The sequence below is a fragment of the Lichenostomus cassidix genome, chromosome 1 (genome assembly GCF_008360975.1).
Source record: "Lichenostomus cassidix isolate B80296 chromosome 1, HeHo_3.0, whole genome shotgun sequence".
Taxonomy (NCBI): Eukaryota; Metazoa; Chordata; class Aves; order Passeriformes; family Meliphagidae; genus Lichenostomus; species Lichenostomus cassidix.
In genome coordinates this window covers 77,771,032-77,790,933 of record NC_139479.1, presented here as the reverse complement: position 1 = coordinate 77,790,933, position 19,902 = coordinate 77,771,032, and the positions used below count along the sequence as shown (strand labels likewise).

Genomic DNA, 19,902 nt, shown 5'->3' with positions numbered 1-19,902 from the left:
GAGCGCCGCCCCCGGCCCGGCGAGGCACGTCACGTCCGGCGGCGCGCGGCCCGGAAGCTCTCACGGGCCCCGCCCCGGCCGGAGCCCCCGGCGCGCTGGGGCTGCAGGTAGCGGAGCGGGGCTGAGCGGGGCTGAGCGGGGCCGGGCGGGAGAGGGCCGGGCGGTCTCTTGCGGGGCGGTGGGGCTCTCCCGAGGTGATGTGGGCCCCGCGGGCCGGACCGGGCCATTGGGGCGGAGCAGAGACTGTCCCGAAGCCGGGCTGCTCTGCAGAGCCTTTGTCGGTACAGCGAGCAGCGTTTCGAGTGCGCTCAGCGAACCCCCGCGCAGCGATGCGCTGCCAGTGCCAAGGCGGTGCCGGTCGGGGATCGGGGTAACACGGTGCTTTTCTAGCGTGGATGTTACCTGCGAGTTCTGGCAGAGCTGGCAAAGCTCGGGTTAGCGGAGGAACGCTGAGATTGCTCTTGAGTTTTGCTGTTTGTTGTCGTCCGCATCATCTGTGAGATGGTTTTACTGACAGTTAGTGCACCGATAACACTTGCAGTTACTGTAAATACTGCAATACTGTTGCTCATCTACTCACAGATGCTGACTGAAAATGAATAAAGACAAGCAAGCTGATGAAGATGATGATGACAGTGAGCTGTTCGAAGACTTCACGGAGCATTTTAACCAACTTGAATTGCTGGAGACGCACAGGCATCTGATTCCGGTGGGAACTCAGAGCTGTTGGTCAGGACAGTCTGATGATGATGACGATGAGCAAGAAAGAAGTGAGGAGTGGTACGAAATGCAAGAAAAGAAAATGGAAAAAAATCCAGAGAAATTGCTACTCTGGGCAGCTGAAAACAATCGGGTAAGGCTCTGTTCATATGTATCGTTTACGAGAATTTTATTTTGAGCACACATCTATAGTCTCATCCACAAATACAAATTTACCCATGCATTCCCTTTCTTTCTTCTGAGCCATTTTGATTTGGTTTTGCAAGCCACTGTACATAAAACATCCCCCTTTGTAGCCCACACACACTAAAACATCTCTGGACCCATTAGCTTCAAGAACAAAAGCTTTGATTTCAGTTCAAAACTAAAGTAACAGCACTTTGCTTTAACTTCCATAAACTAAAAGCATGCTAGGCTCTTCATGGCAAATAAGCCTTTTAACTGGGGTGGAGAGGATGTAGCTGAAATTTTATTGTTTCAGAAGCTCCATATGCAGATAACAGGTGTCTATATACTGTTATGGGAAAAAAACCCACAACTTTATTCTTGAAAGTGAGGGAGAGATGACCAAGATTCCTTTTTTGTGGATTACTACAGCCTTGTGTACACTTGTTTTCATCAGTTGCCTTTCTTACACACAAACGGTCCATGTACAGTTTGTGGAGGTGCATATATCTACACAGTGAAGAGGGAAGGTGAGGAGGTGTAAGGTAAAAGCATTACAACTGATATTCATGTTATAGCTCTTTAAAAATAAAAGAACCCATGCAAAACAAACAAAAAAACCATAAATCCCCCATTCTGGTAACAATAGCTAGTTTCATTTTAAAATCCCTTAAGTGCTTTTAACACTGACAGAAATTGCCTTCCCATAAAACTTCAGGACCACCAAAGCCATACATCCTGTTTCACAGAACCACATGATGTTACCTGTTTTCTTTAAACAGCTGAGCACTGTGAAGAGGCTCCTGACGGAGAAGCTGGCTCCCGTGAACGCTCGTGATGAAGATCAATACACTCCTCTCCACCGAGCTGCCTACAGCGGGCACTTGGATGTGGCACACGAGTTGGTGGCCCAGGGGGCCGATGTTCACGCGCAGACCGTGGATGGCTGGACGCCCCTGCACAGCGCCTGCAAGTGGAACAACACCAGAGTGGCTGCATTCCTGCTGCAGCAGGGCGCAGACATCAACGCGCAGACAAACGGTCTGCTGACACCGCTGCACATTGCTGCGGGAAACAAGAACAGCAGGGAAACCCTTGAACTCCTGCTGATGAATCGCTATGTGAAGCCAGACTTGAAAAACAACTTGGATGAAACTGCCCTTGATATTGCAAGGAGGACTGACATATATCACTACCTTTTTGAAATAGTAGAAGACTGCATAAATGCTGTGTCCCCTTAAAAGCTTGTGAATGTGAGGTTTTCTGCCTCTTTCTTGTTAGTGTTCTGCATGCCCATTGGTGGTGGTCTGTCTCTTTGCAACGAGGTTTTAATGTAAGATATTTCAGTATTCTCCTCAGGCAAAATGCTGCTTCCTGCAACGCAGCTCAGTGGTCACGCTCATACTTTGAAGAGTTACTGCTGTTAGTCAAGGTAGTCAGAAAGTCTCAATAATTTCTGTGAGTTTCCATTTAATTAGTGCAGATTTGGAGAGGCCTTTGTAAGTTGTCTGTAGTTTCAAAGCAGGAGGGAAAACTGGAATATTTACTTGATGTGAAAAAATTCTGGCTTGGTTATGCAGAGTTTATTGCAGCTCACTTGAAAACTATTTTTTGAGAAAATTTAACTTTTTTAAAACTGCATGAAAGCTCAGAATGAATGTAACTTATTTGGGTGATACACAAAATGTTTTATGAACCTGATGTAAGGCTTATAAAATAAAATATTTAAGCCAAAATATTTTGTCATATTTTTTAACTGAAAGCCCATTTATCAATGCAATCACCTGTTCATAAATCAAAAGCATTATTCATAGGATAAAAAAGTAGTTTTGGTTTATTTTTTTCCTGGTGCTTTTCAGAGAAGTGACTTTCCGTCAAGATCCTGTTTACCTTTCCCTTGCAATTAAGTTGCATAAAGATTTAATGTCAAGAATGTGGCATTAGTTGGAAAAAATGAGCCACAACAGTGTGAGGATAAACAGCGAGCATACTGTTGTGCCTGATTTAGTTACAGGTAATTTAGTACTTCTCTTGCACTTCTGAGTTAGTACATTAAAATTCCCTCATGGTAAGGGCATGCTGTATGATTTCCAGCTTCAACTTTACCATCTGTAGTTTAGAAGCAGAGAAGGTTGCTTCTCTGTCAAACAAATTGAACTGAAAATTGCATGTAAGAGCTGAAGTACTGCATAATGAGAGCTGTAATAAAGACTTCATTGTCCCATGCAGATGCCTTACGGAGAGATCCCAAGCTCCATCCACTAACACATAAGAAGCACAATTGCAGCAGTAGCAGCAGCAGCAGCAGGGTTGGGGTATGTTGGCCCATTTGTGATCTGATCAAGCTACTGTGGAAGGTGTCTCAGTTGCCCCCTTTTAGAAGCAATGTGTGATGTTCAGCACTTCTGTTAGACTATGGAAGCATAGCCTCTGAACTATGAATGAGATAACATGATTTTAATGCTTATTATTTTTGAAAGTTTGGTTTCAGGATATCTGGAAGGTGATGCGCCTTGCAATGCATCAAGGAATAATACAGACGTGGATTTACAAGGCCTCTTCAATCCCATAAACAGTGTCTGAATGTGCCTCGTTGTATCACCAAGCCAGTATTTTTAAGTATCAGTAGATCTACATGAGTTAACTGGACTCTGTCGTTTTTCCCATCACTCTGCCATTGCCTCGGGCGAGGATGACATGGATCCTTCCGTGGGCAGGCCCATGGCGACAGCCCACAGGGCACAGAGATTGCGCTCCCGTGGCCGTGCCGAGTGACACACAGCAGTAGCTGTTCATGACACGCAGAGCTGTCCCGTGCCCCGAGGGGCAACCAGGGCGGGCTGTCCCCCGGGGCTGGCAGGTGGGTGGCCGCACCCTGTCTCGGGGGTCACCTCGGTCTCTGGGGAAGCGGCAGCCGCCGATGCTCAGCCCCGACGTGGCGGCCCCGCCTGCCCGGGCACCCTGGCAACGCCGCGGCCCCAGCGCGGCCCAACCGTCGGGCGCGGCGGCGGCCATGAGGGCGGCGGGCCGGGAGCTGCCGGCGGAGGCGAGCGGGGAACGGGGCAGCGATGGCCGCGGCGAGCAGCCCCGTGAGCACGGCGGTCCCCGGTCCCCGGCCGACCCTGCCCATGCCCCAGCCCGGGCGCGCCCCGCGGTGTCCCCTCGGGAGCCGAGCCGTTCCCTGAGACTCCTGGCTGATGTCCCCCAGCACCGCGGCAGGGCTGCGGGTAGCGCCCTGTCAGGTAGAGACTCCCCTGGTGCCGTGGGTAGTCCGCATCCCTCCTCAGCTCCTTGGAGACTTCCTGCAGCGAGGACATCTCGGATGCCTCTCCATGGACGTCCCCGCCTTGGGATGCCTGTCCGTGGGCAGGCACAGTGGCCATCTCCCCGAGTGCCCTGGGGTGGCCCCATCCGGCTGTAGCCACCATGGTCCTGTCCTGTACCATCCTCCAATCCTTGGAATTGCTCCTATCCTACTCCTACATTGGGGAGTAGGGCCTGGCTGAACACTATCATGTATTTGTAAATGATTTGGTTCACAGTGTGTGGGAGACAGATGCAGAGTGGCGTGACTTGACATTGCATTCAGCAAAGTATGTCGGCACACAGGGGATTTATAATAACTGGTTGTTTTGTGATATGTTTTACTAACAGGGCAGAAATTTGTATATGTTGAGCCAAGTAGGAGAGTTAAAGAAATACTTGCAGAGCACCTTCATTTTCAGAAAGAGGAATGCAATGTTAAACATCCTGCTGCAGGTAATTCTCTTGATCAGCAAATGGCAAGTGTTTGTCAGGGCAAGTGATTGTTTTGAGGAACTGTGGCAAAATTAGTATTTTCGAAAAAACAACCCAGAACATTAATGTAATAGCATGCAGAACATTTAGAAACAGCAGAATTGCATATAGTCTTTATCACTTTTTTCATTTTTTTTGGTCAGAAATTATGAGACCAGCGAGAACACAGATAATTCCATGTGATCTATCAGTTTAATAGAGCAGAAACAATTGCCAAGCAGTAGGGAGGTTTTGTTACCTTTTTCTTTGAAAGAAGTGCTTTAGTTACTAGAATACCGTTTCTCTTGTGTAGGAATGAGACCCAGTTCTAAACTCACTTAAAATGATTTTAAAACAGTTCGATTCACAGACAAAAATGTACATAAACAAGGTGATGTAATCAATACCTGGCAGATGCAAAGACCCTCTGAGCCTGCAACTCTCATTACTGTGATTAGGCTCCTTAGGAATTACGGCACACACCTGCAAATGATTGACTAAGGCAGGCTCTGTTTGTAGTAAGCAGAGGAAAAAAGGCACTTTGGACAGTCTTTTGACTTGTCCTAGATACCTGTCATTGCGTGTGTCATGCTCTAAAAGTGCCTGTTGCTGTCCTGTTGACTGAAAAGAGGTCCTGAACACAGAGCTGAATTGCAGGTATTAATACTGGTCTGCTCAATCTGCTCGTGTGCCTAATGTTACTAAGAGCTGAACACAACTATTTTGCTGTATCCATCTGCCAATGGATCAAAATTGACGAAAATTTCAGTCTAGTTGAAAAAAGGAATGCTACCTTATATGTTCTCATGACTTTTGAGGAGTCTCCCAAATAAATGTGTGTTACAAAAGTTTAAAGTACTAAAGATAATATAGAAACACTACACAAATATTTATTACAGGGCTGTGTAATAAAGATCCAAAGCAAGCTCAGTACAGAAATGGTATGTGTAGCATAACAATGCTATGAATAATATATACAGTCAGATAGTGAATATAGGAGCTGAAGCCAGACTGCTCCCAGTTTTTCTCCCATTATATATCTTTTCTGCCACCTCCTCTCTAGCTGGTGTACAGATTATTCAGTAGGTACTGAATTCCTTTTTCATCTCCTTGGAGAATTATGATGCTTACTAAGTGGCCCAGGCTCTGATAGACAACAGTTGTCAGCTTGGATGGTCACTGATTTAGAGAATTTAGACTACTAAAGTGTATTGTTTAAAATAAATTAGATGGCTAGTAAATTGGAACCTTTTCACAAAAAAAAAAGAAAAAAAAAAAGTTCCGGTGGTGATGGCTTTGGTTTTTTTTGTTTGTTTTGTTAGTTTTTGGTTTGGCTTAGGTTTTTTTGGGAGTGGGTGCTGTTGTTTTCTATATTTTGGTATTTGGTATTCCAATGTGACCCAAGAAGGATGCTGGATGCATCAATAGTATTACTGCATATGTTATAGACAAGCTATACCCTTCAGTTAGGAGCCTGAGTAGTCCTAAGTTGCTCTACAAACAGTACAGAGTGTTATATACATTTAGAAATCTGAATTGCTCTCTGAAGATGTCAATCTCTTTTCATTAACTATAGAAGAATATTATGGTGTAGTATATTAATTCTATAAGAAGTTGAAATAATCAGTTATAAAGCTATTGTTTTGCCAAATTACTTACAGTGGCTTTGGAAAAAATTTGGAATTTGAAAAAGAATTTCTCCATTAGAAGCCTGAAACCAGTGTCACGGAACAGAAGTGATTTACTTTTACAGCCTCAATTCTACTCAAGACATGCAAGAATGAAAAGTAAGAGCCAATAATAAGAAACTTTCACTGTAACACCTAATTTTTAAGTTGCAGGGCATCTTTGTGCAGAGCTAATCCATTTCTTCCTTTAGTAAGTAGGCAACAGACTTTGAAATCTTTGCATAAGAAATCTGTTCATGACTGCTGTGTTGAGTCACCTTATTTCATATTCTGAGACTTTTTGTAAAAGTGTGGAATAATCACTTGTTTCCTGCTGATAGGTGGTGAGCGTTGGTTTCATGTTCATTATGAACCTCACTGTTCTTAACATCCAACCGTAAGAAATTCAATGGTTTAGAAAAGCCCTTCTCCAACACACCTCCTGAAAAGAGCTTGATCTAGGTATTCTTTCAGGCATTTTAGTATTTGTCTGCAATAGTCAACTGGTGCTCAGGGAAATGTGTTTCTCTCTTTACAGTCTCTGGAATGTGGTGTTTGTGGAGCAGATCTGTTCTTAATACACTGGTAGATTTTAGCATAGTCTTCTAAATGTGCCCACATCCTCTCCTTCAGTGAAATGTATTAGCTTAGTAGTGGAACCTACAAAGTGGTTTCCAACCCTAAGAAAACAGAGTTTGTTAGCTTTATAAGAGGAATATTTTTAGTGTCATGACCTTGCAGAATATATGAACTCAGCATATTTTGCCATTAAATGAAGTTCCTTCCCATGTTCTCAGGGGATAGTGGTTTAAAAATACAGGAACTTTCATGACTAGCACCTCTTTCTAACTGTCTTGATCTTACGAGATCTGGAGATAGTGGCATCTTAGTTACAAGAGCAGCATGGATTGAGTTATTACTGTATAAGAAGTGTTTAACCAATACAGCCTTCTTCCAAGCTGCCTTTACTTTAGAATTACTGCTTGTAGATATATAATAGGAGAAAACCTGGTAGCAATCTGGCTTCAGCTCCTATATTCACCAAACATCTCCATTCATGCACTCTTTTCTGGGTAAGGATCTGGGTAAGAAAGGAGTGACCAGTAGGGAGATGGAGTAGGTACAGGCTATAGAAATGGGCAAAAGGGAAGAGACATTTATAGAGAGAAGATGAGCCCACTGTGTTTAGTGCCAGAAGAAGAGGAACAAGCAAAAGGAAAAGGAAGAAGCATTGATAAGGGAAATGAAAGAGAAGACATACAGATCAGAAATTCCTGCAAGAGACAAAAAAGAGGGGAATAAAGTTCATCAACACAGAGATGACTGTGTTGTTACTGTAAAAACTGTAAACATTGAGGGGAAAATATGCAGGAGATATAAATAGAAGAGAGAAAAAGAAAAATATGTATTAATATTACTGAATTTACTGAATTTGCTGAATTTAATGCATTTTTGCTTCTTCCTTTTACTGCCTTTCCCTAAAAGTGACCAGTAGTTTGGATGGCTCACTATGTGGTGTCTTATCCATCCTTAGAGCAGATGTTGTCTTTTTTACAGATCGCTGAATATCAGTGCTGTGAAGACATGAACCTATTTTGATGTGTGAAATCGAACATCAGCATAACTAGCTACCTTTGAAAATGTAGGTCTGTGTAGGATTTGAATAAAGTTCTGTTTGAATATGGAGCTATTTCGCCTTTGTTTTTTATTCATATCCTCATGTCAGGTACTTTTTAACCTGATGTTGTAAGTATCCAAATCTGATCCATGTTTCAGCCAGTGATGAAGACGTCATAATTGAAACATTACAAGATGTTCTGCTTTGATTTTGGCTCTGGCCTATAGTAGTGAACAACAAAACTGTGTGCTTCAGTGGAAGATTGAAGAGTGTCCTGGACAGGATCCTTCATTCACAGTGTGCACAGCACACTTTTTCGTGCCTGTGCCTTGACCTGGAAATATCAGCTTCACATGGTTTTAATCCAACACTGCTCACAGTCACAAGTGGAACTGTAGCCAGACAGAATATTTTAATATTGCCTTTGCTGCATATGCAGAAACATGAGTTTTTCTGTCCAGAAACTGTTCAGGCATCAATTTTCAACTGAATCTTTTATCTCTGGTCGTATTTCCAAGTTTTAAACTTCCAAGCAGAAAGATCATAATCCTGAATATGAAACACTAGGTAATCAAATGACAGGCATTTAAACTTCATGCTGAAATACAAAGTGTGCAGTTTATACAGAGCAAAACTTGCATCACTCCTTTTCATAGAGAATTTAGGTTCTTACTTGGCAACTTGCATTGAACCCATGGGGACTATTTATGAAGAAAAGACTTCAACATTATTCTTAGTGTCATTTTGGTACCAGATAGCATCCTGCTACACTTTGAAGCTGATCATATTTTTTTAGGATGAAAAACTTCACAAGATTTTCCTGGTTGACAGAATGTCTAGGTTGATAGCTGTGGCTGAAAACACAACCATGTTCTGCCGTGCCTTTTAAACTGCATTTGTAAAACAGTTGACAAATAGCTTCAAAGACTTGTCTAGGCTTAAATATTTCTGAAATATGACAAAACACAATGAGTCAGAGTAGAGGAGGAAGCCAGCTGGGAAGTTCCAGGCAAAAGTATTTACTGCTGTTAGAGATGGCAAATATTCAACTTTCAAATAAGGAAAATATTTTTTATTTTGCAACAGCTTCATTACTAACACATTGCATTTTATTTTAAATTCCTGACTATCAGAAACATGAGAACTTGCTGTGGTTTCCACAGAGCAGTTAAGACACAGTTCCCCAAGTTGCATATATAGTGCCAAGAAGTCTGTGTGGTCTTCAGTCCATGGGGCTATCTCCTGGGCTGGTTTATCTCCAAAACAGACAAAACCAGATGTGTTCCCTGTGGGAGGTCTTCAGGCAGTTGGCAACGCTACTCAGCCTTCACCACGTTGTACTTCTCAGAGATGGAGCTTTTCCCAAGTCAGAGTGAGCAAAACTGCTTGACAATACCCTGCCAGCACAGCTGATGAGATCATGCCATGGACATGCTGTGTATTATGGCAGAAATGAGGCAAACTGAAGCTGATATAGGTTACTGCCAGGCTGGTATTTGTTTTCCAGACAAGAAATGAGACATTAAAAAGGGGAGAGAACCATCTCACCTACACACAGGTCTGAGGACACCTGACTTCTAACCTTGGTCCTGACAGTGAGGTCCTTCCCTGTATCACTCACTCTATAGCAACACATCACATCTGGCTTTTAAATTTACTATATAAGATTTCTAGGAAGCTGCTAGACTTGCAGACGAAGGCCCATCTATCATTATTTTCAGTAGTGACTGTGATGAATATCCAATTAAAATGTATTTCTGCCATTTCCCATATTGTGAGGGGTTTGAAGACTGCAGCAACAAAACAGTTGGATCTGTAATTTGTAAAAATTCTAAAATATGTCTTAAATATACATTTAATCTTGCTCTAGATATAAATTCTATACATATTTTTGAATCAGTGGACTGCATATAACACATAAATGTAAACATATGTCTAGTTTCCAGAGAGGCAGGTGTAACAAGAAAATTAATTTAAGGTGACAATATTACTCATAGAAAGAATTTAGGCTACTGTCCTCACACCTTGAAATGATTAAATTTTTATTTGCCATGATAAACAAAATATTATTATAATTCTGGATATCTATGTTGTATATACAACCACAACTTACTGTGGATTTCAGTAATAGCTTTTTTCAAGATGCAGTGTAGAGCATTAGCTGATGTTGAGGAATACAGAAAGCTGTGTTTTGATTTTATGCTAAATAATTCAACAGATTTGTCTCTGTGTAACAATAGTCTTAATATGGATGTCGTTGCAGTGCAGATAAAAGTCACACTGAAGTTTTACTGTGAGACTGCAAAAAATCAACTCTTGCTATGAATCCTCACAAGGAAAGCTTTTTTTTTTTTGTCTTTCAAATTTTTCACTATTTGGTTTATAAAGATTTCCATGTTAAGTTGTCCTGAAACATTTCAGAAATGCTGAATTAATGCCAACATTTTTGTTGATGTACCATAGGCAGGCTGAGGCCTTGCATCATCAATGTAACTGGTCAGGCTTTGGAATGCTTAGCAGTGAATATTCAAGAAACAGAAATGAAAACATGACTAGATAAAGACTCCTCCAAAGTCAATGCTGAAAGCTCCCACAGGAGAATAAGAACTGTCATTGCAGTTGATACAAATCAAATTTATTGAGTGAATCAGAATTCCACAGAAGTCAATTGAGCACTCCCACTCACTCTCAAAAGTCCCAGATTTCTCACATTACCTGCAAAAATGTCTGGATAAACAAAACTACTAACAGTTGTGGGTTTGGACCACTTTGAATCCTTAATTAAAGCAGACTAGGGATTGTGTTCATTTTAGGTAGTGTTAGGTAGCCCATTGGATGGGCTCTGGATTGAATCTATGTACAGCTCAAGGCTTCTCAGGATTTTACTCTTCTTTAGCATTGTATTTCTGTATTTGTTTGCAGTTCTCTACTGCAGTAAAGTAACTTTCCCATATTCTCATTTTGTGAGTAAAATCAGCGATATTTGTCAAGACAGGTACTAGTGCCGGCAATGATTCACCTCATCCACTAGGGTGGACTAGTGTTCCCTGGAGATCCCTTCCAACCAACGCTCTGTGTTGAAGCACAGGCAGCCAGATACCGACTCTAGCCACAGCTGGTGGCATTTATTATATTTTATGAGTGCTTGCAGCATGGCCTATGGAAATACTATGTACATAGTATGGAAGGACTATGTTCACAGTCCAAGTACTGCTTGGGCTGTGTACAAGTAACAGGTTTATGGACGTACATGACGTAGTTACTAACCTAACATCACCCTCACACACAAATGTGCTTTATTTTTTTGAGTGAACAGGCCTGAATCACATTTTTACTAATATAGAGTCAAGTCATAGGGCCTTGATGTATGTGGTGTGTAAAATCTGTGCTGCAATCCAAATAGTCAGTGAGAATTTATGCCTGCTGTAACTCTGCTGCCTTCAGTAGATATATATGAGAGGATCTGTAACTGTTGGATATGAACATGTGCAATGTCAGAGCTGGAAACTCGTCCAGTTCTGTACAAACACTGCTTGAACTGTGTGAGTCAATAATCTCTCAGTTCACTGAAGCAAATTACTTAGGAAAAATATTTTGAGCATATGTGATACACTTTTTCACAGATATACTTTTTCTCTGTGAAGCAGAGCTGGAAAAAGTAATTTTCTGGTAAGCACAAGGTTTTGTAGTTTTTAAATAACTGTGAGGTTTTAATGTAAATGTTCATGACTCTAAGAAAGCCATAAAGGAACAAAAAACACCCTCTTTTAAATTTCCTTTACTTTTCCCAATTGTTCATCCTCATAGAAGTGCTTGAAACTGATTGAAATTGACAGGAATTCAAAGATGCTGTGGCAGCTGTCACTTTTTTTTCCTAAATAAATGACTTTTTCAAAACTGCTCTCAACCTCACGCTCTAAATTACATCTGTTTCAAAAGAAAATCCCCTGCATCTTCCAAAGTACTTCCCTGTGAGGCCACAGGATACACCGTGTAAATCATAGCTCAGCTTTTGCCAGAGTTTAAAACCTCTGACTGTTTCAGTTGTGGAGTGAAAGAAATAAATGAGAATGTGTATGGGAAGCAGCAGAGCAATCCTGCTTTCTCATGGGCAATAGGGCAGGGAGACCTGAGACTGTGCCAGCCTTTGTAATGTGCATGTCTGGGCTCTCCTCCCCCTGTGGTCCTCTGTCCCATGCTCCTACACGTGCTCATGGATGAGGTTTGTGTGGCAAGGTTCTGGTAGTGATGGGGCTACAGGGGTGGCTTCTCTGAGAAGCTGCTAGAATCTTCCCCCGTGTATAATGGAGCCAAAGCCAGCCGGCTCCAAGATGGACCAACTGCTGTACAAGGCTGAGCCCATCAGTGATGGCAGTAGTACCTCTGGGATAATGTATGTAAGAAGGAAAAAGTTATTACACAGAAGAAGAATCCAGAAGCATTCAGAGAAGAGAGAAATGAAAATACATGAGAGCAGACACCAAGGTCAGTGCAGAAGGAAGGGCAGGAGGTGCTCCAGGGGTTGGAGCAGAGATTCCCCTGCAGGCCATGGTGCAGACCATGGTAAACCAGGATGTTCCCCTGGAGCCCATGACCTCATGCCAGAGCAGGTGGATGCCCATAGGAGGCTCTGCCACTGGAGCAAGCTCCTGGCAGGATTTGTGACCCCACGGAGAGAGGAAACCCACGCTGGGACAGGTTTGCTGGGAGGACTTGTGACCCCACTGGGGATTCCTGCTGGAGCAGCCTGCTCCTGAAGTCCTGCACCCCATGGAAGGGACCCACACTGGAGCAGTTTGTGAAGAACTGCAGCCTTTGAGAAAGACTCACGTTGGAGAAGTTCAAAGGACTGTGTCCCATGGGAGGACCTGTCGCTGTTGAGCAGCTAGCAGAGTAATGAATGCATCGGTTCTCAGTGGCAAGAAGGAATGACCTTTATTGTTTTGATTTCATCACATTTATAGAGTTCTCAAAAGTCACCCAGATTGGTCAGTCAGAAGCCTTCCCCCAGGCCTGATTGGCCAGGCCTGCACTGCCCAAGTTCTGGGACACTGTTCCAAAACATCCAAACTTTATCTTTATTTACAAAACACAAGAAAACCTCTCATGGGAAAAACTGTGCTAGCCACAGAGGACCCACACTGGAGTAGGGGAATGGTGTGAGGAGTCCTTCCCCTGAGGAGCAAAGAGCTGCACAGACAGCGTGTGATGAACTGACCGTGTCACCAAAACTGCAGGAATTTAAATTTTGTATCATTTCCAACAACCGCAGCACCCATTCCTCATCCTCCTGTGCAGCTGTTGAGGAGGAGGCAGAGAAATCATGAGTGAAGCTGAGCCCAGGAAGGAGGGAGGGGTGGGGAGAATGTGTTTTTCAGTTTTGGTTTAAATTTCCATTACCCTACTCTGATTTGATTGTCAATACATTGTCAGTTTCCCCAAATCGGTTCTGTTTTGCTCGTGACGGTAATTGGTGAATGATCTCTCCCCGTTCTTATGTCGATCCGAGAGCCTTTCGCTGTATTTTCTATCCCCTGTCCTGCTGAAAGCAGTGACAAAGCGCTGTGATGAGCACCCGGCACCAAGCCAGGGTCACCTCACCAGAGGTACCAGGGTGCCCTGAGACCCCTTGCGATCGTCCCCACAGCCCTTCCCGTCCGTGCTGGGGCTCGGGCACTCACAGGGGGTCCCTCCCGAGTGCGGGGACACAAATTCTCTCTGCGGCCTCGAGTCGGGCGTGAGCACCCGAGCGGCCCCGGGCGGCCGTCACCTGCAGCTCCGCGGCTGTCGTGGCTGTGTCGCCGCACGGGGGAGGCGGCGAGGCCGCGACACCCCGCCGGGAGCCCGAGCAGCGCTCTTCCCGCGGGCGGAGCGGCGGCGGCCGCGGCGGGCGGGACAAGGCGGCACCCAGGGCGGGGGGCGGCACCGGGCCGGGAGGCGGCGGGCGGAGGACGGGCAGGCATGGCCGGGAGGCGCGGCGGCACCGGCACCACCCCGCCGCCGGGGCCGGGGGTGGGGGCAGAGCGGCGGCGGCGGCAGCAGCCCCAGCCCCAGGATGCGCTGCCCGGCCACGGCGCCTCCGGTGCCCTGCGAGGGGCAGAGCTGCGGCGGCGGGCGGCGGGGATGGAAGCGGCCCCGCGGCGCTGTCCCGGCCGCTGCTGGCGGCGCTGGCGGCGGCGGCTGCGCGGGCGGCGGTGGGCGCTGGCGGCCGGGCTGCTGGGCGCCGCCGCCGCGCTCGCCCTGTACTCGGCGCTGCCCGAGCCGGCCCGGGCGGACGGCGAGGCGGTGACCGTGCTGCTGTGGTGGGAGCCCTTCGGCCGCCCGCGGCGCTTGGCCGACTGCCGGCGGCGCTACAACATCAGCGGCTGCCGCCTCAGCGCAGACCGCAGCCGCTTCGGCGAGGCGCAGGCGGTGCTGTTCCACCACCGCGACCTGGCGCGGCACGGCGCCGGCGGGCTGCCCCGAGGATCTCCGCCGCGGCCCCCGCGGCAGCGCTGGGTGTGGATGAACTTCGAGTCGCCGTCGCACTCGCCCGGCCTGCGGGGGCTGGCGGGGCTCTTCAACTGGACCATGTCCTACCGCCGCGACTCCGACGTGTTCGTGCCCTACGGCTACCTCTACGTGCCGCCGGCGCCCCGGCCCTTCGTGCTGCCCCGCAAGACGCGGCTGGTGGCCTGGGTCATCAGCAACTGGAACGAGGAGCACGCCCGGGTGCGCTACTACCGCCAGCTGAAGGAGCACCTGCCCATCGACGTGTACGGGGCGCGGGGGCTGGCGCTGGCCGAGGGCGGCCTGGTGGAGACCGTCTCAGCCTACAAGTTCTACCTGGCCTTCGAGAACTCCCAGCACACCGACTACATCACCGAGAAGCTCTGGAGAAACGCCTTCTCCGCCAGCGCCGTGCCCGTCGTCCTCGGACCCCGCAGGGCCAACTACGAGCGCTTCATCCCCCCCGACTCCTTCATCCACGTTGACGACTTCCCCAGCCCCCGGCTGCTGGCCACCTACCTGAAATTCCTCGATAAAAACAAACCCAACTACAGGCGGTACTTTGCCTGGAGGAAGAAGTACGAAGTCCACGTCACCTCGTTCTGGGATGAGCATTTCTGCAAGGTCTGTGAGGCTGTTAGGGCAGCTGGGAATCAAATCAAGACTGTTGGAAATCTGGCCAGCTGGTTTGAAAGCTGATGTTCCTGGCGGGTGAGGCTTGCCTGGACAGCCTGGGCCAGCATCAGTGTGTGGGGAAGGATGGGTCTCACAGAGGTCATTAGCCAAGGTAGCTGGCATTAGCCACAGAAGGCTGGCGGCAGTGAGAGAAGCATACAGGTACAGGAAAACAAGCTGTGAAAAACCTACAAAAGGAAGATTTTTATTAGAGGGAAAATTAAGAAAATACAAAGAGATGTCACGCCAGAGGATTCCTAAAGGGCAAAGTTGCATTTCCAAAAATCGTACAGATCCAGAACTTTTGAAGTTCTGCACGGCTCAACATAAATATTCGATGCCAAGTTCTTCAGCCGTACAGCTGAAACCAATTTTGGCTATGACAACTTCCTGGACTGTGAAACTCTCCTCTGCTCACAGACGATACATGATCAGTGCTGGTTTTCTGTAATACTAAGACAAAAATGAATGTTTTGGACTGATTTTTATGCTTGTGAAAGCTATTTACAGACAAATTCTGAGCCGCGAGTGTTGAATGTAAGAATGTAATGATACAGTAGCACCTTTTAGCAATGCTTGAAATTGCAGCAGCCCGCTAATAATGCTTTGAACCAAATAATTGTTCCATTTAGGAAAAAGCGTATGGAGGGGATGGAATTTGAGTGGACAAACAGCTCAGATGGTGTAGAATATTTCTTCTACTACCTGCCAAAACCATAGGCAGGTTTTTTATCCTGTGTGAAAGTCGAGTAGAACTTTAAGTACAGGAAAACACAGGCTGTAGGGAAAAAAGTTGGAATGCTTCCACCCTCCCTTTATTCAGGAATTAGAAAATGTTTACAGGTATCTGCATTTTTTTTCTCTGCAAAATCATTGCCATACAAGAAAATGCAGGGGAAGGCTCAGAATGGCAGGGGTTTTATTACTATATTGAATATATATACAGAAACGCTAACTTACTTCTCAAGTATCAATAGACAGTGCTCTTGTGTAGCAACTGCTCTGGTTTGTGGCATGCCTTTTGAAAAATTCTCCTGGGGGACAGACTACTCAGAATTCTGTTTTGCTGTTTGTAAAATAGTAATTACCAAAAAACTCCCCAAAACTCCCAAATCACTCCCTTTCAAAAACAAAATTAGAGTATAAGATCTACACTGTTGGTAAAATACAGATGGTGTGAAGAAAGAATATCAAAAGGGAAGGATTTACTATTGTCTTATCCTTTGGTTTTGAGGTTTTTTCCTGGCTCAGTTTTTCAATCAATAAGTAGGTTCTTAAGGTAGAACTTCCTTCGCTCAGTGCCTGTTGGAAACATTTACAGTAGTTATTCCCTTTCAGACACCGACGTTTTGCTGGAGTCATCCTAATAGTTGACGTTTTGTTACTTTTTGGTTACATGTAATCTTGCTCAGCGAAAGCCAGAAGGAAACTTCAGTTACAATTGGGCATCCTTGCCAAGTTGAGCCTCCCTGTCTTGTGCAGCTATGAAGTTTGGTGGCAAAAAGATGATAACACACAAGAGAGCTGCCCAAGTGATTCAGGTATTCATTCCACTCCTTTTTAAGGAGCTGCATAATCCATAGAGTTACTCAGAGACTTCATTTGGAATAAAATCATGGGCACAGAACAGGTGGGAAAAGAAGAAAGTCAGTTGGAAATAAAAGATGGGCTTCAGAACAGGCGAGTTTACTGGCATTTGTGAGTCATATTTAGGTTAGGAAAGGATTAGATTTGATTTAAGCAGTATGGGATGTCAGATGAGTGCTTTTAAGATGTATGAGCTGGCAGGGTACTCTAATTTATTTCTAGCTGGAGGTTCCCCATGACTAGGTAAGCATGGGACCAAGGATTACTGGAAAAAAAAACCTAATAATAATGAAGTTCATTAAAAATTTGCACAGTTTTACCATCTTAGATTATGCAGGCTTCAGTGTTTATTCCCTTCTGTTTTTGAGCAAGGAAGGATGTCTGAAAGTACTTGATGGACCTTTCTGTTGTCAGTGCCAGAGTTGCTGTAGAATATTTATTGGGAAGGGAGCAAAAACAATCTATGCAATGTGGGGTGTAGTTGGGATAGTTCCTAATCCTGCACTTACATTTCAAGATGTATAAAGTGATTGTTTAAAGAAAAAGCATGTTCTGCATGGCATGGCCATCTCTTTTTCTCCCAGTGTTTGCTAATCCCACAACACTGGATTTGATAGTTTAAAAAAATCTAATTTAGGTATAGCATTAACAGTAAGACCTAAGTGTCAGCAAGATAGGTTCTCTCTCTCCCTTTGAATTTATAATATTTTTTTCTGCTCAGTTTTTATCACAGTTCATATAAATGTGTACCAAAACCCAATCTTAAAAGCGATACTATATAAGATTGCACTACTTTTTATCAGTCTGCGAAAACTAGTGCATTTTTTCAGTCCTCCTAATTTTTTTTTAGCATTTTCTGAACGTTTCCAGGCACACAGTTCTTCTGTGTAATCATTAATAATGCCACAGGCAGAAGATCAGGCTACAGGAGCATGGGAATTTCCAGAGATTCCAAAAGTTAATTTTTTTTCTCAGCCTCTAAAAAAAACAGTTGAAATCTTTGAGGACGTAGTTTTGTAAAATTCAGAAAAGAGCTACACAGCACTTAAAGCATCATATTTTCATAAGGTGATCACAATTGCACAGTACCTATAAATTGTGCATTGAGGATTTTTAAAAACTGTATGGGGAAAACTGCAGTTTTGCAATAATTATTGCAGAGCACTTGCACTGGGAGAAGAGAAGCCTTTTCTAGTTTCATCATTCTTACATGGTTGTTGCAAACTTTTTGCTTTCCATTTGGGAGGAAACTCAGCCCAGGCCTACAGCTGCTGAAGTCAATGTTACAGCATCTCCATAAATCTCTGGGTTTTGGCTCATCTACTCCATGAGCTAACAGTGTACTGTTACAGGCAAAGGAATGGCTTTTGTAATGCACTTTGTAGAGCTTCAGTTCAATGATAAATATAAGGTTTGCGTGAGCAAATTGGTCTGTAGATTGGGTACAAGACTCCACAAGGCATTGCAGATGACTTATACAAGCCAGTTGTAACAATTAGGCGAAAATTTTAAATTCTATTTAAAATAGAAAAGTTTCCTTGAATACATGTTGAAAAAAAATTTATTCCATGCCTTAAAATATTGGGGTGGAGGGAGAGAAAGGAAGATGATTATCTGCTGGGTTTTATAAGAATTGCCATTACTTTTTGATTATGCTGTAAATGGAATAGAGAATCATGTGATCCATCAAGTTGCATATTGTATCTCAGGGAATTTTATAATGTACTGTGTCTTGATCTTCATAAAATGAAATAACTTTATATTAATTATATATTAATTAGATTGACACTCAATAAAATTAAAGGAAGTAGTGCAAAATGGCCCTATTTTTTATTCTGTTGTCTGTGTTATGAAAGCTGTAGAAAACTGCTTTTTAAAAAGAATGACTGTCTTTTCATGTTTGTTTAATAAATAAAAGTGGCTGATTGTTCTTGAAGAAGTCAGACCATCTGAGGTTAGACATGAAACCTGGTTCTGCCAGGAGAAAAATATTTTCACAGGAGAGGCTGTGCTGAGTTATTTTCTATATGAAAAGGTTCATTTATTGAAGTTGGGTGTCTGTTGGAAAAATGTCATTTAAAAAAAAAAATCAAAAAACAAACTTGACCTACAGAGAATTTGAATGTGGGTGGATTCTTTTCACCCCCCTTAAATCTCAGAATGTGACCATGTTTATTTTGGTATTCAGCATGTAGTGCTACATCTACCTTTCTAGCTACAGCTTTTTTCATGGTTGTTCATAATTGTCTCCAACTGAGCAACAAAAGACCAAGGGCCAAAAGCCCTTTTCCCTAAGCTTATGTTAGCACTAATTGCTGCACAAGTGATGGCTTACCTCTCTCTTTATTCCTCTCCTGTACAGCTTGGTGCACAGGATTGAGAAAGTATTTCTGAAAATTCCTGCCCAGCCAGGATGGAGTCAGAAATACAGTCCTTGCTTTCCCCCCTAAAGTGACTGATGTTATGTCCTTATCCCATTTAACTTTTATAAGTAGAGCTTAAACAGACTGCTTGCTTACTCCTGCTTGGGGGGGAAACTTTTTTTTTTTTGCTCATTTTTCCAGATGGGTCTGAACACTGGGCTGGGGAAACTGGTATAAATATTTTTCAGACAAACATTTGGTACCATTTGTTCAAGCTTGTTTGGTGACTCTGAAGTGAGTTATGCCTGATTAAACTCACACAGCTCTCTATCCAACAGTCATATAAAATGGTGTTTGTTTTAAGAGAGTAAATAACCCTTTGTAGGGAGCACAGGGCTGACTCAATCTAAAATCTGTTGACAAGAACACAAGTGACTTAATGTGGATTTAAGTGGTGTTTAACTAAAGATAAATCAGGATCCAAATATAACAGCCTGTTTTTAGTCATTAAAAATAAAAATCATTATTTGAATAACTTGCTTGTAACCAGCTTGGTTTATGTAACCAATGCAGTTTAACATTTGCATAATTCTGTATTTTCTCCTGCGTGGTCATTTAAAAAACAATACCTGAGGCCAGAATTTCCATGTCTAATTTACATTCTGTAGATTCTTTTTTTACGGTCTTGAGGTAAATTCTTAAGCTTAATTTTGACACAATGGCAGCTGTTCCTGAGAGTCTCACCCCAAAGAGTATCTGAGATAAGCAGAAGCCTGTTTTTCAGGAGTGCTTTGAGAGCTGCAGGGATTTCTCACTGACAGTGATAGTATGCTCAGTGTGT

At 44.0% G+C, this 19,902-nt stretch overlaps 3 protein-coding genes across 4 annotated transcripts; all 3 read left to right on the top strand.

The window, feature by feature from the left end:
* The first annotated feature begins 13 nt into the window (after positions 1-13).
* Positions 14-2,621, top strand: ANKRD49 (ankyrin repeat domain 49). Its single transcript, XM_085064872.1, has 3 exons — positions 14-107; positions 583-853; positions 1,668-2,621. Exons 2-3 carry the CDS (start codon positions 596-598, stop codon positions 2,124-2,126), a joined length of 717 nt encoding a protein of 238 aa, XP_084920998.1. The 5' UTR covers positions 14-107; positions 583-595; the 3' UTR covers positions 2,127-2,621.
* A 1,207-nt stretch (positions 2,622-3,828) lies between these two features.
* C1H11orf97 (chromosome 1 C11orf97 homolog) lies at positions 3,829-8,015 on the top strand. Of its 2 annotated transcripts, XM_085064883.1 has the most exons (4): positions 3,849-4,127; positions 4,540-4,644; positions 6,324-6,449; positions 7,887-8,015. In XM_085064883.1, the coding sequence occupies exons 1-4, from the start codon at positions 3,899-3,901 to the stop codon at positions 7,892-7,894; spliced, it is 468 nt and encodes a 155-aa protein (XP_084921009.1). In that variant the 5' UTR covers positions 3,849-3,898; the 3' UTR covers positions 7,895-8,015. The 2 variants fall into 2 exon arrangements, with proteins under 2 accessions (XP_084921015.1, XP_084921009.1); XM_085064889.1 differs by lacking the exon at positions 6,324-6,449 and having other exon boundaries at positions 3,829-4,127.
* A 5,878-nt stretch (positions 8,016-13,893) lies between these two features.
* FUT4 (fucosyltransferase 4) lies at positions 13,894-18,637 on the top strand. The gene has a single exon (XM_085064839.1). It carries the CDS (start codon positions 13,909-13,911, stop codon positions 15,133-15,135), a length of 1,227 nt encoding a protein of 408 aa, XP_084920965.1. The 5' UTR covers positions 13,894-13,908; the 3' UTR covers positions 15,136-18,637.
* The last annotated feature ends 1,265 nt before the right edge of the window (positions 18,638-19,902 follow it).

Excerpts from the sequence above, each read along its gene's own strand:
- ANKRD49 (XM_085064872.1), top strand. The coding sequence starts at position 596 with ATGAATAAAGACAAGCAAGCTGATGAAGATGATGATGACAGTGAGCTG. Across the intron at positions 854-1,667 it reads GGGCAGCTGAAAACAATCGG|CTGAGCACTGTGAAGAGGCT; the intron begins GTAAGGCTCTGT and ends TTCTTTAAACAG.
- C1H11orf97 (XM_085064883.1), top strand. The coding sequence starts at position 3,899 with ATGAGGGCGGCGGGCCGGGAGCTGCCGGCGGAGGCGAGCGGGGAACGG. Across the intron at positions 4,128-4,539 it reads TGCGGGTAGCGCCCTGTCAG|GGCAGAAATTTGTATATGTT; the intron begins GTAGAGACTCCC and ends TTTTACTAACAG. Across the intron at positions 4,645-6,323 it reads TGTTAAACATCCTGCTGCAG|TGGCTTTGGAAAAAATTTGG; the intron begins GTAATTCTCTTG and ends AATTACTTACAG.
- FUT4 (XM_085064839.1), top strand. The coding sequence starts at position 13,909 with ATGGCCGGGAGGCGCGGCGGCACCGGCACCACCCCGCCGCCGGGGCCG.